The 21,780-nt window shown below is 43.6% G+C and overlaps 1 protein-coding gene across 2 annotated transcripts; it reads left to right on the top strand.

Annotated features, from left to right (window-relative positions):
• Nucleotides 1-10,102: 10,102 nt before the first annotated feature.
• LOC306796720 (endophilin-A1-like) lies at nucleotides 10,103-21,326 on the top strand (the record flags this gene model as incomplete). 2 transcript variants are annotated; one of them, XM_079295788.1, is made up of 9 exons in its annotated part: nucleotides 10,103-10,147; nucleotides 17,381-17,449; nucleotides 18,201-18,273; nucleotides 18,354-18,497; nucleotides 19,519-19,652; nucleotides 19,824-19,982; nucleotides 20,419-20,522; nucleotides 20,617-20,747; nucleotides 21,130-21,326. In XM_079295788.1, the coding sequence occupies 9 exons, from the start codon at nucleotides 10,103-10,105 to the stop codon at nucleotides 21,324-21,326; spliced, it is 1,056 nt and encodes a 351-aa protein (XP_079151914.1). The 2 variants fall into 2 exon arrangements, with proteins under 2 accessions (XP_079151914.1, XP_079151913.1); XM_079295787.1 differs by having other exon boundaries at nucleotides 20,617-20,771.
• Nucleotides 21,327-21,780: the final 454 nt, after the last annotated feature.

Genomic DNA, 21,780 nt, shown 5'->3' with positions numbered 1-21,780 from the left:
CAGAACCAGGACTGAGAGGGGCAGACTGTCAGACCTGGGGAGTCTGGCGCTCAGAAACACGACCACTTTAGTCCACAGGGGGCGCCAGAATCAACACAACATGAAAGTTCCTGATAGTAACTTTAATTAAAGAGAATATCTCCAAACTTAGGATGCTCTACTCTGATCCTCGTCCTGATTCATTGCTGTTCTGACAACACAGTCCTTGTCCTGCCCTGTGTAGGAAGAGCAGAAGTAACACCAGACTGCTGGGCAAATTGAACCACACTCCGGACAACAACACATCACACCTGACATGCTCGCTCACCGCCAAGAAGTCGTAAACTGAAAGAACAATCAGATATCCCCCAAACTGGAACAAATGAGCTCCCATTATGGCCGTGATGATGTGAAACGCCCTCATCTTGGACCGGTCGACCCTCTCCCTGGCCCCGCCCCCTTCCCCCGGCCCCGAACGAATCAGAGCGCGGAGAACCGAGAGGCTGCAGAAAGAGATGACAGCCATGGAGAATACAGAGACACAAAAAAATGGGATGGAGCTGTTTCCCGTTATTATTGTACCAAGCAATACAAAAAGAAACACCCAAACACACCCGATGGAGACGTTCCTGATTCTGACGCCGCCCCTGTCCCTCAGCCCCAGGTAGCAGATTGGGTGAACAACAGCCAGGTAGCGCTCCACACAGGTGAGGATGTGAAAGGGAGTCTGCCCGTTTAGGGCGACTGAGAGAATGTACAAGCCCGTCTGCACCAACCGTGGCACACCGAGCCAGGCGCCGCAACAGTAGAGGGCACACCCAAAGATGCAGATCAACTCCATGGCGACCATGTGGAAGGTGAAGATGTCAGAGTGACTCGCCGCCGCGGAGCGCTGACGCCGCCTTCGTTGGACACCCAGGTAGAGGACGAGGATGCAGAGAGGGAGGAGCAGGAGGATCTTGGTGACGGAGAAGGCTGTGAAGATGAGAAAGCTGGATCTGTATGTGAAGCAGACATTCGTGCCGGGATGGACGGAGGAATTGGAGGAGAGGTGAGGGGGAAGAAGGGAGGCGTTAAAGGAGGACGAGGAGTTGGAGGACATAACTGTTGATATGAAGGTGTGATGAGGAGGAGAGGAGGAAACAAAAACAGAAAATTAGACGGTGGATAAGGAAGAGCTTTTCCTGCTGCCAAATTATAAAAGTGTAATATTGTGATTTATTTTCTTTTGCAGACTCAAACACGAAGCTTAAAAAACAGGCACTTACTTCTCAGCAGCGTTTCTTCTTGAACTTCGGTCTCCAGACTGGACTGCTGAGCTGCTGTCGCCGCTCAATATATATCAATGGTTGCGTGCGAGTGCATCAGCGTTTCTTTTTTTTTTATTGTGTTTCCGTGTGTGATGATGGACTTTCTTTTGCATGTCGCATAAAGGTATCGTATTTATGGATTGAAACTGTATCCTCTGAATCTCAGCAGGCAAATGTCCCGCTCTGCTTCTCCTTCCAGAGGCGGTGTGATCGTATGACATTCAAAAGCACATCATCAGAGACTTTGACTACACACAGAGACACAACGACGCTCCAAAGATAGTCGTATTTTTTTTAATGAAATCAGACAATTTTACAGCAAAAGTTCCACTCTATTACATCTACAAACACTCCCAGTGTGTATCAGCAACACTTCTTTCTAGAAGCAAAATCATGGAAGAGTGCTATAATCATTTTAAAGGGGACATATCATGCTCATCTTCAGGTTCATAGTTGTATTTAGGTTTTCTACTAGAACATGGTTACGTGCTTTAATGTTCATACTGTCTGTCTGAATGTACCCGTGTTCACCTTGCTGTGCTGTTTTAGCGACTGTCTCTTGAAGACCCCGGTCTGCTCTGATTGGCTTGTGAGATGAATATGGCTTGCATGTGATAAAGGAGGGACCGCCAAATCTGATTGGCTTGTTGAATCGCATGTTTTCTTATTGAGGAAGCCCATAAAAATCGAACTGGACAGTTTGATATCACAGTTTGTGGGTCGGTAGCCACCAGATACCCAGATGTTTGTGAAAAGGTGAGTTCATCATGATATGTCCACTTTAAGAACACAGCCGCTATCTTTACGTGGTTGCCCATGCGACGTATCTTTGGAAAGCTAAAATTCCTGTGATTTGATTGATGCAAACCTTTTCATGCTACAATCACAACAGCACGTACAATCAGCGCCTTTGTCAGACCACCAACAAGCAAACAAACCACTATAAAATAGAGGCAACTCCCCTATGAAGCCTCATTGGTACTCTACAGGTTGATAACATCCGACACAACAGGTCCTGTTACATTGGCAAACCCACAAGTCATAGGGTGGTGATGTTTAACATGGGTCACCAGGGGAAGGCATGAAAGAAAAGGTAAACAAAGAGGATTGCACATTAAATGTACACAGAAACATGAACATTAAGGATTTAAGATGATACATAAAACACATGAAATCAGAGATGCAGCAGAGGCTACATGAGTAGATTAAATCGATTTTTTGACAATTAAGGAAAGAGCCTGGAAGCCGTTCAACATAGGCAGTAAAAAACACAAAAAACAAAACACAAGTGTTGGTGTCATCAAGGTAACGTGATATGTCCCTGCAAAGTTCTGTCCCATTCGTATTTACACCATTTCAAGCCCTTGCAGCCTCTCACACTCACATATTCACCCAGCCCAGTATCATGAAATAACCACGCAACACTCATGATGAAGACAATGCCAATGGGAAGTTGATGTAACCCCTTCTTTGTGGTGTGCATGCCAATGAAATGGTAAATGGACTTTGATACGGTTAGAGCTGGTATGACATTTCGACAAAGACCACTTGTAATGGGTGGGTGACGAGGTGGATGGGTCCAACAATGGGTTGTTCTGGAGTGACATGTTTGTGACGCTTTCCCCAAAAACCTAACTTTCATTCTGTAGAGTAATGTCCTCCCGAAAAGGACATCGTGCCGAGACAAGAAAGAACGATTTGTTACTTCTGTGCAGATTCCAAGCCAAAAGGACCAATGTGACCAATGTGACGTTGGTAACCAAGAGTCACTTTGCTGTCTCCAAATGGCCTTTTTTGGAAAATGCCTCTAATACCCTTAGAAAAATGTGTGCAAAGTATTAGTTTACTGTGTGGTATTGTTTTCACAATTGAACTTGGACTATAAGGCTTCATGCTGTGGTCCCATTGTGTTTTCCAGCAAATAAGTGACGTCGTCATCTGAAGGCATTTGTTTTCAAAATGAAATGTAAACCCTCTACTACACCCTCTCCATGTGTTGAAACTTCTATTACTCAATGCCAGTAGCACCTACTGTGATCCTGACTGCTGGAGAAAACAAACTCAGTGTCTTACCTTCCTAAAAAGTACAGGAACTATGCATGTCCTCGCAAAGGTTCAAGGACCGCTTTCAAATTACTCTGGGCATGTTTTCAACGTTCTACGTTCACAGGAATGGTAAGAGGTTAAAACCATACAGTGAGGAATTAGAGATACAAACTTTCCATTAAAGGTCAACAAAAGGAAATAATTAGGATGTTCTACTCTGATCCTTGCAAAACAACTCGAAAAAAAGGGGCAAAACTACCACAAAGAGACACAAAATGACCACAAAGAGCTACAATCTATAGAAGATGCATCTCCCAAGAATAGAAATCGAATCTGATCCTTGTCCTGATGTGTTGCTGTTCTTACAACACAGCAGTTTTCCCGCTCTGTGTAGAAAGAGCAGAGGTAACACCAGACTGCTGGGCAGACAGAACCAGAGTGCAACGTTGAGCACCACACAACCATCTCCACTCGCACGAATGACGAAAGAGAAGACGACCATGCAAACCATGAGCCCAGAAAACCTCAACAGCAGCACTCCCATTATGGCCATGATGGTGTGAAACACCCTCTGCTTTGCTTGGCCCGCCCTCTCCTTCACCCCGGCCCTCTCTCCCGGCGATCGGCGAGTGAGAGCGCGGAGGACGGAGAGGCTGCAGAAGGAGCTGACCAACAAGGAAAAAGCAAAGAAGCAGGAAAACACGGTGACGGGGATATCGGGTAACTTCACATACATAAGTGCCATGCACCCAGCACACAGCAGCCAAACACACCCAACACTGATGTTTCTGATCCTCACTCCGCCGCTCTGCCTCAGGCCCCGGTAGGTGACGGGGTGAACAACAGCCAGGTAGCGCTCCACACAGGTCAGGCAGTGAAACACAGCCTGCCCAGGTAAGATGACGGCCAAGCCAAAATACCCAAACACCTGCATTTTACAATTTCTCACATAGATGCCAATGCAGAACAAGAGAGTTCCCACCAGGGAGTAGATCTCCATGGCCACCATGTGGTAGGTGACGACGTCGATGTAGCTCGTCACCGTGGTCACGGAGGCGGTGCGCTGCCGCCTCCATCTTTGGAATCCTACGTAGAGGACCAGGGCGGAGAGAGGGAGGAGGAAGAGGGTGTTGGTGGCGGCAAAGGCTGAGAACATGTGGGAGCCGGTGGGGGAGTCGGAGCACACGATTCGGGAAGAGGACTTGGAGGCATTCGAAGAGGACGAGTTCAGAGACATCTGTGATCGCTGACGACGTCTGAAGGAAGAAGAGAAACAACTGACATGAGAGACAATGAAGGGAGGGGAAGATCTTTGAAGGCTTATGAAAATGTATTTTTTTGGAACTGTTGTCTTTGTCAGAAGAATATGACGAAATGTTTTTTGTCGCAGTTTTTCCTCATATCTCATAAAGCTTCAAATGTATCAACAATTAATAAAAAAAAAAGACATTTGGGAGATGAGGAGAGACCAGTGTGTATTTCATTCTTTAACTATGAAGACATTTAGAAACATTCTACTCCAGTCACGTCTGTAGAAAAGTCTCCCAAAACATGTGCATTTGCACGTCCAAGTATAATGAAAGATAAGTCAAAGACGTGTTCATCATCTTTATGTTATTTCATGAAACAAGTTGTGTTGTTCTTCCTCCAAAGGAGGGAATGACATGCAGAAAGTAGGTTCCTTTTGGTTTGCTTCAATCTTTTTCTACATGAAAAGTGAACTGAAGGAAAAACAAAGAAAGTTTATCAACACATTCGATGATTCGGACCAGAAAGATTCCACAAAGTCCTCACAAACCACATACGTCCACGTTGAAGTGGCAAAGCCCTTCAATGGCCAAGAGAACTATGACTCTTTGGATCAGGCTTGTTTTACAATTAGAGATTCACAAAACCAGACGATGAGTCAGCATTTTTGCACCTCAGGTTCCCCCGTCACAAAGTCAAGGATTTTGTTTGTGTTTTTGGTGAGATGCCTTAAATCAGGTGCAACACAACGATGAAGTCTGAACCTGATAATATTGTTACGGACTTGAGGAACTGATCTTCACATATAAACTTCATATTAGGCTCCACAAAGTCTCCCAAACACAGAATCAAACCCCCACAAGCTGCAGATCAATCCAAGGCTTTCTATTATTATTATTATTATTATTATTATATTGCACTTAAGTCTGTCTAAGAAGAGAACAGTCCTTGACCTGCTCATAAATGTATGAATATGTAAGCTGAGATGTGAGATGTTTGTATCGTATGAAGAGGTTAAACGGAAAAAAGTCCATTTTAAAGTTTGAATTAAAACAGCATATCCTGCATCATACAATATGAAATGTACAGTGTGAGCTCGTATGAGAGGCCTTGATGAACACATTATAGTCGCAGGTGACTTTCTAAATGCTCAAACTAGTAATTAAATGTATTTATGTTCATTAAAAGAGACCAACCTTTGACAGTAGGACGTGTTTCTGAGCTGCTGCACACAGGTGTCCGTCAGAAGAGAGATTAATGTGTGTGTGTGTGTGTGTGCGTGTGTGTGTGTGTGTGTGTGTGTGTAGGTGTGTGTGTGTGTGTGTGTGTGTGTGTGTGTGTGTGCGTGCGTGTGTGTGTGTGTAGGTGTGTGTGTGTGTGTGTGTGTGTGTGTGTGTGTGTAGGTGTGTGTGTGTGTGTGTGTGTGTGTGTGTGTGTAGGTGTGTGTGTGTGTGTGTGTGTGTGTGTGTGTGTGTAGGTGTGTGTGTGTGTGTGTGTGTGCGCGTGTGTGCGTGTGTGTGTGTGTGTGTGTGTGTGTAGGTGTGTGTGTGTGTGTGTGTGTGTGTGTAGGTGTGTGTGTGTGTGTGTGTGTGTGTGTGTGTGGGTGTGTGTGTGTGTGTATTTGCATGTTACAAACAGTGATAATCACTCCTTCAGTCTCATCACGCTGTAGGCAAATCTTCTTTCCATGAGCTGCTCCAGCGGGTTCGGATCATCGATGGAGAGGATGAAGCAGCAACGGGGGTCATCGTCACGTACAGTTTAAATTAAATGTTCTATAAATCAGGCTATCAATGTATTTATTGATGATTGATTTCAATGGATTTTTATATATAAGTATATGTATTCATTATTTATATTGTGTATTTATTTATGCATTATTTTTTCCTTATTTATTCACCCAAACATATTTGTGTTTTCTTTCATTTCTTGATAAACATCTTCATGTATTTCTGGCTCATTATGCAAATGAGGGGGCTGTCGACGGGGTGTCGGCCAAATATCACCATCTGCTCCAATCTGACACATAAATTCATTCATTCACCAACTTCACTGATCAGCCAATCAGCCGTCAGCTAAAACCTGAGATCAAACAAATCCACGAATGATTAATTTGTGCTGACGTTCGTGCACGTTTCCAATTTCATAAGACAGATGCAAATCTATTCATCCATTGAAATGAACACAATTCAAATCCCCTTAATGTACTCGATGATTGGTGTATTCAAATCAAAGGACTTCATCCTGCAGATCATAAATTGGTCATGCAAATAACCAGATTAACAGCAGAGTTATGTTACATTTATTATTTTAATCTGATGCAGAGCAGAGAACTATATGATACCGATAAATACCACTTTATTGTACACGTTTATGGATTTGAGAAACTACTGCTACAACCGTGTAGTACTTCACAAAGGCCACTAGGTGGCACTATTCTTCTCTGAGTGCATCTCAATGTTATGATCAGACTCACAAAGTGAAGTCTGATCATTTCATCTAATAATTACTCACAACTTTCTTATAATATCTGTAACATATCAATACAAGTTTATTTTCATATCACACCTTTTTTTTAAACACTCTGAATGAGGATTTGTGTACTTGAGGAGTACTCATCCTGTGATACTTGTACATCCTGTGATACTTATACATCCTGTGATACTTGTACATCCTGTGATACTTGTGCATCCTGTGATACTTGTACATCCTGTGATACTTGTGCATCCTGTGATACTTGTGCATCCTGTGATACTTGTACATCCTGTGATACTTATACATCCTGTGATACTTGTGCATCCTGTGATACTTGTGCATCCTGTGATACTTGTACATCCTGTGATACTTGTGCATCCTGTGATACTTGTGCATCCTGTGATACTTGTGCATCCTGTGATACTTGTGCATCCTGTGATACTTGTGCATCCTGTGATACTTGTGCATCCTGTGATACTTGTGCATCCTGTGATACTTGTGCATCCTGTGATACTTGTGCATCCTGTGATACTTGTGCATCCTGTGATACTTGTGCATCCTGTGATACTTGTACATCCTGTGATACTTGTGCATCCTGTGATACTTGTGCATCCTGTGATACTTGTGCATCCTGTGATACTTATACATCCTGTGATACTTATACATTGACTTCTGTGGATCTGGAGAACGACAGCTGTCTTTGCTCTACTGAATTGCATTGTGGGAAATGTAGGACCCAGCATTTTTACTTTTTTTCCACCAGCATAAAAAAATTAATTAAAAAAAAGGTTTTGGTGCATCCGTCTGTAACATAACACTGACCAGATGTTTCCAGTTGCTGTAGAAAGTCTAAATGATGAGTCGTAGAAGCAGCTCTTCGTAGGTTACTCTACATTAGACATGTACATGGATTGTGAGAACATTGAAGACTTCTTTAAACGTGGTGAAAAACACATGAAATACTTCAATAGCTTGATGTTTCACATGGATTGTACTGAGCAAACGCATCCTTGAATAGAATTTTAAGCAAGAAGCAGCTCTGGAGAATAAATAATAAAACCAATGTGGCTGAGGTGAACACCTTCAATAAACAGCAACTGGAACTTTTTATTTAACTTTTTTTCCGCCAGCAAAAGAAATGTAAATCTTTTTCCTTTTTTTCGAGGGATGGATTTTCTTTTTGTTACCTTCCTTTTTTTATTCTTTTTTTTGGCTTGCGGAAATGGGCTTCCATAGTTTTTAAAGGTGCTAGGTAAATAAAATAATTATTTATACTACCTGTATATTGTTCTTGTTTTTATGTCCTTGTAAAGCACTTTGTAACTTGTTTTGGAAAGTTATTATAATAATTATAGTATCTCTTATTCCTGTAATAGCTTTATTTGACCGTTAGGTGGCGACAGAAGCACACCATCAGCTCTCTGTCTGCTGGAAGCTGAAACACTTCAGCTTCACTTCAGCTGCAGCTGTGCAGCTGTCTCTAGTGTTAACATGTAGATGTACATCTCACAGACAAGACTCACTAAATAGTTCATGTGGTCAAACTGGGTTTTTTCTCAATGAACTAGGAGATGGATTGAGCATGTTTCTGATAAATTACACCGCATGTAACCGAGTTTAAACACTAGATGTCGACTTATTTTAGTTAAATTATCTCTGTCTTAACCTCTTGGCACAGAAACAAATTTCTGTCTTTTTGGGTTATTATACATTTACATTTGCATATTAGTATTTCAAGTGGGGTTTTAGGCTATGAACATAAACCAAATATTTGGCAAATTCTGCCTGTTTTAAGTATAATTATTAACACATTTAGACACATGTCATGCACTGTATTAAAGTTTAAATTAAAATGAAATGTAATAGAGGTAGATACAGAACGTGGGAACACCAATAAAGGACTGAAACGTTAAACTGTGTAGTAGTGTGTAGTTACTTTGATTAGAAATGTATTGTTATGGCCCTGTTGGGTTTTCTGTTGTAGAAACACAGATCTTCTGGCACTGTAACTGGTTAAAAACTAATGTTTGACTCTTTATTTCTCTATATAGCATGTTAGCATTTAGCTCAACATACCACTGCCTCACAGAGCTGTAGACTCATAGCTCTACACTTCTTCATGTTGCATTGTGGGACAAAAGTTCGCATCGAAAACACAAATAAATAACCATTTTAGTCCAATAAAACAATATAATTTTGTATTTTTATGTTACACACTCAGATATGTTCAGTTTAATGTGACTTTGACGCAACGTTTAGCTGTTTAAATTGATTTATTTCACTTATTTCCCAGCTGTATGTGAACGCACCATAAGCCCTCTCAGGAGCTGTCCGTGGTGCTGAAGCCCCTGAACGTCTCTCCTTCGCCCTCATTACGCTGCACATCCAGACGATGTTCCGTCTCGTGCCGTTTCGTTTGATCGCTTTAACACCCAAAAAATAAAACGCACGAGAGCGCGGCGGAATGTCTCGTGCGACGCGGGGAGGCTCGCGGGTGTCGGTGGGCGACGCGCTGACGTCACAGGAAACGTGACGCTCGCTCTCTACCAAAGATCGTGTGTGCGGGAGAGACGAGGCTAAGCTCCTCCTCTTTCATGGTGCGTTAACATACCGTGGGCGTTATCCCCTCTCTCTGAGGTCTGAATCATCAGGATTTAATTAGTAGTAGTAGCAGTAGTAGTATTTACATAATTATTATTTTCATTGTTATTTGTATTGTTATTATTTTTATTATTATTATTATTACAATTATATTCACTGGGCTTTGGTTACTGCTTGTGTGATCCCTCGCTTCATGAGACAATCTTTGTCTCTCTCTCTCTCTCTCAGCTGGGTTTGTTCTGGCAATCATCGGCATCCACCACCGATTTCACCAAAATAAACGCACAACATCGACGTCTGGCGACCGTTAACCGGAGGATTTATCGCCGTTTTTTGGGGGGGCTTGAATTCACCCCCAGCAGCCTACATACATAGGCTTTGTTTATATTCATATTTTAATTATCTTATTGAGCACTATTTCGTTTTTCTCCTCAACCGAAGTGATGTCTGTCGCGGGGTTGAAGAAGCAGTTCCATAAAGCCACCCAGGTAGGAAGAGAAGCCGCCGCTTCATCTCCTCATCTTTCTGTTCCACAGATAACTGACATGATGTATTTATGCGTGGAAGTAAACATCGCATTTCCTGTCATGCATTAGAGACAACAACAAAAAATATATATATATATATATATATATATATATATATAAATGTATCACAATAAAGCGTGGGTATATCTGTATATCTGTTGAGATTATTTATATTGAAATTATAGAAGAGTCTTTAGGGTTAGGCTTCCTGGTTTTAAATATATAAATATGTTTAAAATACACATCTATAACAGTGTGAACATGAACGTGATGTGTGTGTGAAATACAGGCTGGTTTTTATCTGGCAGTGGATGCATTCAATAACAGGGTAAACCCCCTCACACACACACACACACACACACACACACCTCATATCCTGTTACATAATATAGCATCCCAACGTGTGTGTGTGTGTGTGTGTGTGTGTGCGTGTGTGCGCAGAGCCGATTGGCTGCTGCATGCAACAGGGAATTCCCTCCATTCCTCCTTTACGTCTTCTGTCCATCTTCACATCCGTCTCTGTCCTCTCACCTCCCGTTATGACGCCACTAAATCATCCCTCCATCTTTAAAATATGCCCGTCCTCATTTGAGACTTTCCTTCCATTCCTCCATCACCCCCTTCCTCTTCTTCACATTGACCAGTCCTCCATCTTTTTCCTTCCTCATCCCTCCATCACCCTCCTCTTCCATCTCTTCATCCTCTCTTTTCCATCCATTTTGTCTTGTAACCAGACCTTGAAGTCATCCCTCCATCATTCCTAATTCCCTCTCAATATTCCTCCTCTTCATCCCCCCAACGTAAACTTTATTCCACTCCTTTTTGGATGCCTCCTGCCATCCCTCCATCCCTTCTACATCCTTCTGTCTGTCCCTCCATCCCTGCAGCTCTCCTCTCTCCTCCCTCACTTTCATTTACCAACTTCAAACCGTTCACCTCTCTAAACATCCCTCCATCCTTCTTTATGTCCGTCATCATCACCCCAGTGTCGCAGAGCAACATTTAAATACAAAGACGCTGATGTGTATAAACCATATGTGACAATTCAGTGAAAGACAGAAACTAAACTGCTTCTCTGAGTTAGGGAGTTTTGTAGGTTTTTAAATACTTGTTATAACCATATAATAAAGCATTGATCAGTACAGTAGCATCAACAATGAGTGAACTATGATTCTTATCTGTTGAACCTCCACTGAGTCGTCTGAGAGTCCAAATCAATGACGCGGTTTGTTTCACGCTCTGTTCAGTAACGTGACCCTCGCTGCTGCACAGTCACTAACACGGTGCAGAGAAACCGGATCAGCAGCAACGCAGATCCATTCCTCCACGTCGGCCTCTCCTCCCGACTGTCAACGGGACGCATTCCTGCACATTTGTTGCATTTGTCTGACGAGGCGCTGCCGATGAAGAGGAGATGAAGTGTATTGATCCCTGAGGGGGGAACTGGGTCACTGCAGCAGAACAGAGCAGGAAGTAGAAATAACAAGCAATGAAGGAAGCGCTGCACTGTACTGCCACTTCCACTTCAGAGGGAAAGATTCAGGTGGCCAGCGTCACAGACGTGGAGATGTTCTGCTGTTCCTTCTTGATAATGGAAATCATGTTAATTAATTAGTAATAATGTTGAGGTTTGGACTAAACACACATTGTGGAGGCGTCACTTTGGGCAATTGTCACGGACCTTTCTCACTATCTCGGTGCTTTCCACCACGGTTATAAACTAGTGCATGGTTGTAATAAGCTGAGGTTGTGCTAGTTACTTTATCAGTGTTATAAGTCAGTGTCATTTCTTAGAGCAGGGACATTTACTCATCGGTCGTCTCTCCGGTGTGGACTCGCCGTCGATGGCCGCTGTGATGCCGTTCCTCAGCGAGGTGTGTTCGGGGTAACCGTGGGCGACAGAGTGCATGCTGTGCAGCAGAGACGATGGATAGTTACAGATGTGTGTATGCAGCGCTGGCACACTACGTAATGCTTTCTAGCCGGCCAATCAGAAGTGGGCAGCGAGGAGCCGTGGGGACATTAAACTTGATATGCACGCCGACTTCCTGTCCGCGGAGACCTGAATGTAGGACACATCTCAGCATGTGTGCTTATACGTGAGGCTGTCGTGTTTTCACGGATGCGCGATGAGAACCTGAAGAAGTGTCAGCGTGAAGCCAGTCAGCGGCCTCAGACCAAGATGGCCGCCGCTGCCACCACCGCCAGCAGGGCAGGAAATGAGACACCTCGGTCTTACCGGCTGAATAAAAGATGAGGGAGAGAGAGATCAATGATCAGATGTGCACAAAGGAGGAGGAGAGGGAAGGGAAATAAGGCGAGTTAGGAAGAAGCACTTCCTTTTCTCTCATCTGCTCCTGTTTATTATTCGCTGTTGATGCAAACGCTCGAAACGTCCTCCAGTTTGAACTTTGTTTTCCTTCTTAATTGCGTCTACTTTGCAGTTTATTTCAGTCTTTTATTTATTTATCAGTTCATTCTCCTGTAAATTGAAGCAACCTCCAGATATCTCACATTAAAAGCCCTCCTGTGGCTCAAAGGACATAATCATCCTAATTCTGTTTCTGGTTTCCTTGAATACAGTCTTTTGCTCTTTTATGTCTGGACCTTTCACAAAATTCCATATTTACTCTTAGTGCATGACTCTACTTCTCTCTTGATGTATTCCCTCAGTAAACATTGTAAACATGAGTTTATGTCTCAATCTCTAGTTTCAAGTCTTCTTCAATACAGCATGATGTTCATTTAGTACATTATGGTCCATTTAGAGTCAACAGACCATAAAGCAGGGGATGCTTTAGGGCGGGACTTACTGTGATTGACAGGTCTCTAACAGACCATAAAGCAGGGGATGCTTTAGGGCGGGGCTACACTGTGATTGACAGGTCTCTACCACGGAGTGTTTTCATCTTACACCTTTAACCCTTTCACAGTGTTTTCACTTCATGAAAGTCAACTGTAACATTTTGGTTGCCTAAAAAATGTCTTGTTCAGTTGTACTTGTAGCTCCGCCCCTCTCATGTCTCAAAAAGCAAGATGGCGACGGCCAAAATGCGGAACTCAAGGAAGGAAAGAGGATTAGAAGATAATTATTTCCAGAGGCCGAGAGCTTCAAAACAACGTAGCATTAACAGCAAAATAATGAAAAAGGAAAAGTTAAAACAATAACGCTGCGCGAGAGAGAGACATAATTGGACCGTGTGGAGGAACCTGGCTCAAAGACAAAGAGCGTGACACTGTGAAGCAAAGCACAATCAGCTGATTGTTCGAGCTTCTAAACCACGTTAAAGCCGCACTGGACGTCATTTGTGAAGAACAACTGCAGCTGTCACATGATTCTCTGGCTGATTGTCTTTGTATGAAACAAGTGATGAAACCGGCAAGCAACAGCAGCATCATGAGCCTCTTCACCTCCTCCCCAGAATATGATAATTCTGCTTTACAAAGGCCTGAAAAGTCAAATTAAAGGAAGAAGTAAAACTTCCGCTACACCAACTTTTCCACGGCGCAACTTTTCTTTAAATTGCAGCTGAGCACAAATTGAAAATGTAACTGAAAGAAAGTGTTGACTTTGCGAGGCTCAGCACAAAGACCCACTAAAGCATGAGCAAAGCGTGTCCGCATACTTCTGGCCACATGGTGTACAGGACGTTTCTGTTTACCTCCACATGTATTCACATGAATCACATTTAAGTGGTTATAACTGGGCTTTGATGTTGCTGATGCTGCAGCGTCCAGGCTTCTGTTTTTCGTTTGAGCCCTTGAAGGCACCAGAGTAGAACTTCAGAACCAACAAGCTCTGAATTTCTGCCTTGAAATGCAGGGAAGCGTAATCACTTAATGATGATTTCTGGGTAATTGAGGTGTATGAATATTAATGGAACAAAAATATTGGGTATACATTCTGGATGAATAGCCTGAGCTGGTCATTAATCCAGCCTTTAATCCATCTCGATGGCGTCTGAGTTTTCCAAAACTTCTCTCTTCTTGTTTCTAACCGCTGATTCTCCTCCTCTCCGGAGGAATGTCCTCCGGAGAGGAGGAGGATGTATCTGCTCCGTCTCCTGTCACGGCACCGCGACCTGTGACCTCCTCGCTCTCAGCCGCTTGTAATGACGGTGAATAACTCCAAAGAAAGAGGCCTGAAAGAGACGGGAGATGAAGGGAGCGAAGAAAGGAGTGAGGACAAGTGAGCAAGAGATGGAGGAGGTTGGAGAAAGTATAGCTGGAGGAGGAGGAGTGGCAAAAAAAATCTAAAGGCCACAGTGGAGGAGGAACAGATGGGGTTTGTTAATGCCTCAGCGGTCGGGAAGGTGGTTTGTTCTACTCTGTGTGTGTGTGTGTGTGTGTGTGTGTGTGTTGGTGGGTGTTAAATGACTTCCCCTGCCAGCACCCATGGGTGCATTTTGAGTTTTTTCTTGTGAGGTTAGTGCCGCCGAAACTGATGTCTGGTTTCTGCATCGAGGTTTGTTTTGTGTTTGAGGGAATCAGCACTCAACAGCCGTAAAGCAGCAGTGAAGGAGTGTGTTGGATAATAAGAGAGTCATGTGAGCCGCGGATTAACTAGAGTTTAACCATCGTAGAGTGAAAAAGGTTTCCCTGCCGATCCTCATCGGCCTAGATTCAGTAGTAATGTGCCATCTGGAGATCTGCAGTGATGCTGTTTGGTCTTTATAACACACACAGAGAACACGCGTGTGTTGAGGTGTTCAGGAGGAGAGCGGGTGACGTTACTGAACACCAACAGCTGCTGCTGTTTCTCAAATGAGCCGTACGACTCTGGCACGGATGTTCCATTGAGTGACACTACGGTGCGTTCAGTCACCATTCGGTACAGATGAGCATTGGATGCAAGTGAATTATTACGTCATCATGATGTGTTCAAATGAAATCTTGTAAAATGTAGTTTTTGGCGAGAGGATTATTGTTGTTTTCGGCAGAAATCGGAACCCTTTGCGTATGTGAACGTGGTCCCCGTTGCAGCTGTTTGCACCGCTGGCTGCTCGCCGCCGGCTCAGTCGCCGCCATGTCGGATGTGGAACTCGGCACGTTTTGAACGCAGTGTGAAGAGACGGCGAAACAGGAGACACGAGTTATTTAACTGTGTGTTACAACTGGACCGAGTGTTCCTCACACACAAGTGGAGGACTGTGTGTGTGTGTGTGCGTGTGTGTGTGCGTGTGTGTGTGTGTGTGTGTGTGCGTGTGTGTGTGTGTGCGTGCGTGCATGCATGCGTGTGTGCGTGTGTGCGTGCGTGCGTGCATGCATGCGTTCGTGCGTGCGCGTGCGTGTGTGTGTGTGCGTGTGTGATTTCTTGGAGACATGAGAGCACCCAGTCAGATCCTTGTCTCCATGGAAACTGCATCTTCCTCATCTGTCTGTCCTCACTTTTTGGTAGCCTATTGTTTTTGTCATAATAGACCTTTTTTTCATTACTGTTCTCGCCTCTCTCTGACACACTCACACACACACTCACACACATCTCTTTGATTGAAGCATGTCCTCTCTGACACACACACACACTCACACTCATGCACACGCTCAGGTGTGTACGCAGTTACATAAACACTCACATGTTTACCTTTATGTTGGCATGGTTTGTTAGTTACATGAAGAAGACGTGTGACATCTGCCTCATGGACCAGAAACGCACACACACACACACACTCACACACGCACACATTAGCAGCACAGTCAACAAACCGCATTTCATGTTGATTTGTCTGCATAATGAGCTTCTATGTGAGCAGCAGCAGAAGTATTCAGATCCTGAACTATACATTAATGTAAAAAATAAAGGCCTGCATTCAAAATCTTACTTAACTAATTATTTTTCTCCTTTTTTAATCTCATTCATGAGCTAACTTCAAATCACATTCATGAGACAATTTGTCTAATTTGAGATTTTCGAGGAAATGGTGCATGGTTACATACTCATTTCACGACAGGTTAATAGCAGACCACCTCAAGGTGCCACTCACAGAGAACCAGGACGTTGTGATGACGTTGTGATGTGTTTCAAAATGAAAGCCCTTGAATACAAAAAAAATTCAATTTGTCTCATTTCAGATTCGATTTTAGAGGAAATGGTGCAAACGCTTATCTCATTATTTTTTTTAAGTACAAATAAAGAAGTCCAATATTTTCCAGTAAAATGTAGTTGAGTAGAACTACAACGTAGCAAAAAATGAAAATGCTCAAATTAAGTACAACCTCAATTAGCATTTTAAACAACCCTAACAGTTCAGCCTTGTCTTTGTGCAGCTTTTCTATGGCTGCCATGCTGTATGTGTTAATTAGCTCGATTAAAAATCTCTATTTTCATTCATTTTTTATTTTATTTTACTTATTTACTTTTTTCCGCCAGAAAAACAAAAACTTACAAATATTGTTGTTTTTTTAATTAACATTAGCAGCAGCATGTATGTATGTTATCCATGCAGGACATGTGGATAACATACATACATGATATGCTGTCCATAGTGGAAATGTCCGTGTCGCTGCCGTTCTCTTCTGTTGCTTCTGTATGAATGCATTGATATATATATGCTGCACTAGTACGTGTGTGTGTGTGTGTGTGTGTGTGTGTGTGTGTGTGTGTGTGTGTGTGTGTGTGTGTGTGTGTGTGTGTGTGTGTGTGTGTGTGTGTGTGGGTGGCTGCTGTGAGTCACGATGGTGGAGAATCCCACTCTGCTCCTCGTCCCTCCTCCTCTCCTGCATCCTGAGGCGAGAAGGCGAGAGGCGTCTCTCTGCTGCGCTGCCACGAGGACGAACTGCAGCAGAACAGCGACGTGTCCGAGGTTGTGAAGGCTGAGTCACGATGTTAACGTGGCCTTGTTTTCTTTGTTCCACTGTATCTCATGAAAAGTTTACTTGTTTAGAGATACGTGGTTCTCATAGGACAGCGAGACATCAGATGTGATCTGAATACTTCTTCCATCACGTTTACATATATTATGCATCTTAAAAAATAAACGTTGTGGCACATCAACCGAAAAGAACCCCTTAATATTCATGAATATATCAAAATAATGACTAAACTTGTGTCTCTGAACATGGTAAAACCATGAAAGGATGGCAGTGAAACCAGTGAAACTCAGCTCAGGTGTAGACAGAAGGATCCCCTCTTTCTTCTCTCAGTGTGGGTTCAAAACATGAAAGTCTTTCTTAGTTTCTTTGTGTTTCCTGTTACAGAAAGTCAGTGAGAAGGTTGGAGGGGCGGAAGGAACCAAGCTCGATGATGACTTCAAAGAAATGGAGAAGGTAAATACAGATCTATCTTTAGATTTTAGTTGTTCTTGTTTTGTAGATGTCACATACTTCTGTGCATCAATTAGGATTTAATAGATATACCTAAAGAACAGTTTGTAGCTTGTTTTCAGGGGTTTAACGCTGCAGCTGCTTCACAGTAATGGGCCCCAATGTAGATAAAAGATTATGTTTTTTACAGTGAAGCAGGTTTCCGACGTGATAGCTTCCCTTAAACAAAGGAAATACTTTTATTTGCTTTCTTGCTGAGAGTTGGATGAGAAGATTGATACCACACTCGCATATGGCCTTTATATAAATACATATAAGGCTGCAGCCGGTTAGCTTAGCTTAGCATAAAGAGTCTGGCACATAGCTCCCCGTAAAGCTGAGGATTTATTTGCATAAAACCGACAAGATTGTTAGTTGTTGAGCTTTTGAGTTCTTGGTTATGTAGGTGGATTTTATGGACAGGGCCAGGCTAGCTGTTTCCCCCTGTTTCCGGTCTTAATGCTAAGCTAAGCTAACAAATGTGAGAGTGGTATCAATCTCTCTGCCTGAATGCAAGTGAATATATTTCCCAAAATGTCGAACTATTCCTTTAAGATTTGGAGCAAATGTTTATTTACATTTCTCAGTTTTCCATTGGTACGTTCATTGAGTGAAGAGCGACTTGCTTCTCATCTATCAACGTATATAAATATCTACATTTAGTGTTCAGTAGGTTCATGTTCTCACGATGTCCCTGATGTGTTTTTCTCTGCAGAAGGTGGACGTCACCAGCAGAGCGGTGTTGGACATCATGACCAAAACTACAGAGTACCTACAACCGAATCCAGGTATCAGACGCACACTCAGACTGCCACAACACGTCGAGTAACACCAGTCACTGATGATTTTAACCCTCGCCGCCCTGCAGCATCCAGAGCCAAGCTGAGTATGATCAACACCATGTCAAAGATCCGCGGGCAGGAAAAGGGACCCGGGTACCCGCAGGCTGAGAGCGTCCTGGGAGACGCCATGTTAAGGTTTGGACGGGAGTTAGGGGAGGAGTCCGCCTTCGGTAAGTGGGAACGTACACACATTTAGGGTGCTACGATATCGACAAAGGCGTGTTAGTTCACAGGGGTTTCCGCTTTTTTGTCTGGAGGCAAATATCGAGTTTTGGGTCTGTACTTTTACTAAACGTAGAAACTGTGGACTCTGTAATTGCTGCAGGGATGACGTATCTTTGTACGCCATCTCGGAAGTTAGTCTCGCACATGGTTAAAAAAAAGCCAATGGGATTATTGCAAAAAATAAACTCTGTAGCGAACAAACGTTTATGACGCGTTTTGTTCAACAAGATCATCTTCACAAATGAACACCACTTTTATGATTGTTGAAGCGTGAATGCGATCAGCAGAAGTAAACCGCTAACGTTCGGCTATAAAGGAACTACACCACGGTCACATGGCTTCACGTCTCCACCACTAAGCTACAGGAGGACCAGTGTTCGAGAGAGGACGCTTTGTCGTCTCATTTACACTCTTTGTTAAGTCACGGAAAAGCTTCTAAATTCACCAGAGGGGTTTTTACTAAACCTAAACTAAACCTTAAAATCTCTTCAGCTTGTGTTTCAGGCAACAAACATGAAGTACAAAAATACTGACTGATTTCCTGGTTTTAGGACTCATTCCTGCAGCACTCTATAGGTCTACGTTATGGCCACCAGTTTTAATTATTTCAACTGAAATCATCTCCTGAATTCATCCAAAATAGATTTCAGGTAAATTGATTTGAAATGTAGATTGTAGAATGTATTTATTCTTTAGCTCCCGCCGTCTGTTAGTGGTGCAGAAAAACACATTTTAAGCTCTGTGATTGGATGTTTCTTGTCAAAATGCACCTTTGAAGTCATAGTTAACATCTAACTCAAGGCCTTTTATGGAAGATTCAGCCTTGTAGCTTTTCACTTTTGTTCATCTTTTGTACTGATGATTAAAGTGCTTCAACAGAGAGTCGCACCACATTGTCTATGAGGAAAAAATGAATTGATATTTTCTCCGTTTCTATTTCACCCTCATCCCGTCCGTTCATCCCAGGTTTGGCGCTGATCGATGCCAGCGAGTCGATAAAGGAGCTTGGGGAGGTGAAGGACGCTCTGGACATGGAGGTCAAACAGAACTTCATCGACCCGCTGCAGAACCTCCACGACAAAGACCTCAAGGAGATACAGGTGAGCAAAAACCCTGTGATTGGTTCCAGTTGAAAGGCTTCGATGAAGACACGAGGTCATCTGATGGACTAAGCCTTAATATGTGTGTGAGTTAGATGTTGTGTAGGAGCTTATAGACAAATTGTAAATGGTTTCTAAAGTGATGTTTATTCCGCTCATGTCTTGTTGCAGCACCACCTGAAGAAGATGGAGGGCCGCCGTCTGGACTTCGACTACAAGAAGAAGCGCCAGGGGAAAGTCCAGGACGATGAACTCAAACAGGCGCTGGAGAAGTTCGACGAGAGCAAAGAGATCGCGGAGCAGAGCATGTTCAACCTGCTGGAGAGCGACGTGAGGACTTCTCTTTATTCATGTCTGCTTGAGGCCCTGCAGCTATTTTCATAGGCAATGAATCTGCCAATTATTATCTATAGTAAGTCGATGCAGCTCGAGTCTGCTTAATAGTTGCACCAGAATTAATTTTTGCATCAGTTGACTTTAATGTAGTTTGCCTGGGTTGAACGTTTAGCAAATGTGACAAAAGGAAGGACATGTACAAGGAAAAAAAGCAAAATAATCTGAAAAGAAGAGAAATGGAAACAGAATTCCAATCAGATTTTGCCCCGATGGGAACTGCAGGGACTTCATTTATAAACCACCGTGAATCAGTATTTATACTCAGCGATCCTGTGCCGCGCTGTGCCAAGCCAGACCAGCGCCCAGCATGGGTACAGAACAGGTTGTGCTGTTGAAAAAACAAAAGTGTGTGTGTGTGTGTGTGTTGCAGATAGAACAGGTGAGCCAGCTGGCAGCGTTGGTTCAAGCTCAGTTGGAATACCACAGCCGTTCTGCCGAAATCCTCCAACAGCTCTCCAGTAAGGTGGAGGAAAGGTATTGATCGTTGTGCCGACCTGTGATGACCGTAAACCAATAGAAAGAAATAGTGGTTAGACAAACCTTTTTGTTTTGTTTCTGGCCCTTTCAGGATAAAAGAAGTGTCCGCTAAACCGAGGAAGGAGTACGCTCCTAAACCCAGAATGACCCTGGAGCTGCTGCCCCCCATCGAGAGCCACAACGGCGGGATAAACTCGGCCAAATCGCCCCGAAGATCACCAGGTACAGAGCGGGAGTGCGTTCTGGGTTGGTGAATGAGTGCTTGACCAAACCAAGAGACTTTTTTGCCTGTTGCCATCTTGGTTCTTTGCAACCAGGCGGCAGCCTCTGGTTTCTGCAGAGTGAAGCCGATGCGGAACTTGCATTCTCTCTAATGTCCATCAGGGGGCGACTCCTCTGGTTGTATAGAAGTCCATGAGAAAATGACTCTACTTCTCTCTTGATTTATTACCTCAGTAAACATTGTAAACATGAGTGAATGAGAGAATGCAGGTTTAAGGAACTTGTGCAAGGTACCTAGGTTGTCGCCTTGTAAAATATGACAACTAGAGGGCGTAGCCCTTCAATTACAATTCGTATACCTCTTGTGTCCGTCTCTTCACAGCCCCCATGGACCAGCCCTGTTGCCGAGCGCTCTACGACTTCGAAGCAGAGAACGAAGGCGAGCTAGGCTTCAAGGAGGGCGACGTCATCACCCTGACCAATCAGATCGATGACAACTGGTACGAGGGCATGATCAACGGCCAGTCGGGCTTCTTCCCCATCAACTACGTGGATATCCTGGTGCCGCTCCCTCATTAGGAATGCCGACAATGACGCCTCGACGAATCCAGACACCCCGGAGAAAACAGCCTGTACATGCATAAACAACAAAAGCATGCCCTCCTTCTACTTCTTCTTCTTCTTCTGTGCTTCTGTGCGATTCTGCTTTCACAAAACGGGACTGAAATGACGGAGACGGGGGCGGATGAGATGAGGCGGTAGGACGGTGATTAGAGACGGAGAAGAAGAAGAAGAAAGGGGGATTTGAGGATTTCCCCACGTTAAGAGATGCAGAACAGAAGGAACGAGAAGGGATGATCTTTTATGGCACTCGCTCAGCCGGGCGGGTCCGGAGACCCGATGAGGCTTTGGAGACTTGAGGCGCGGCATATATGTACGTGCATGTTTGTGTCTGTATGTGCATTTCGACCTGTTCTTACTCTACTACGACCGAGCCAGCATAAAGCTCTGCTTGTCCGTTAAACTGCCTGAC

This window comes from Melanostigma gelatinosum (genome assembly GCF_949748355.1).
Source record: "Melanostigma gelatinosum genome assembly, chromosome: 23".
Taxonomy (NCBI): domain Eukaryota; kingdom Metazoa; phylum Chordata; class Actinopteri; order Perciformes; family Zoarcidae; genus Melanostigma; species Melanostigma gelatinosum.
Note: the sequence above shows the minus strand (reverse complement) of the source record. Positions and strands in the feature narration are given on the sequence as shown.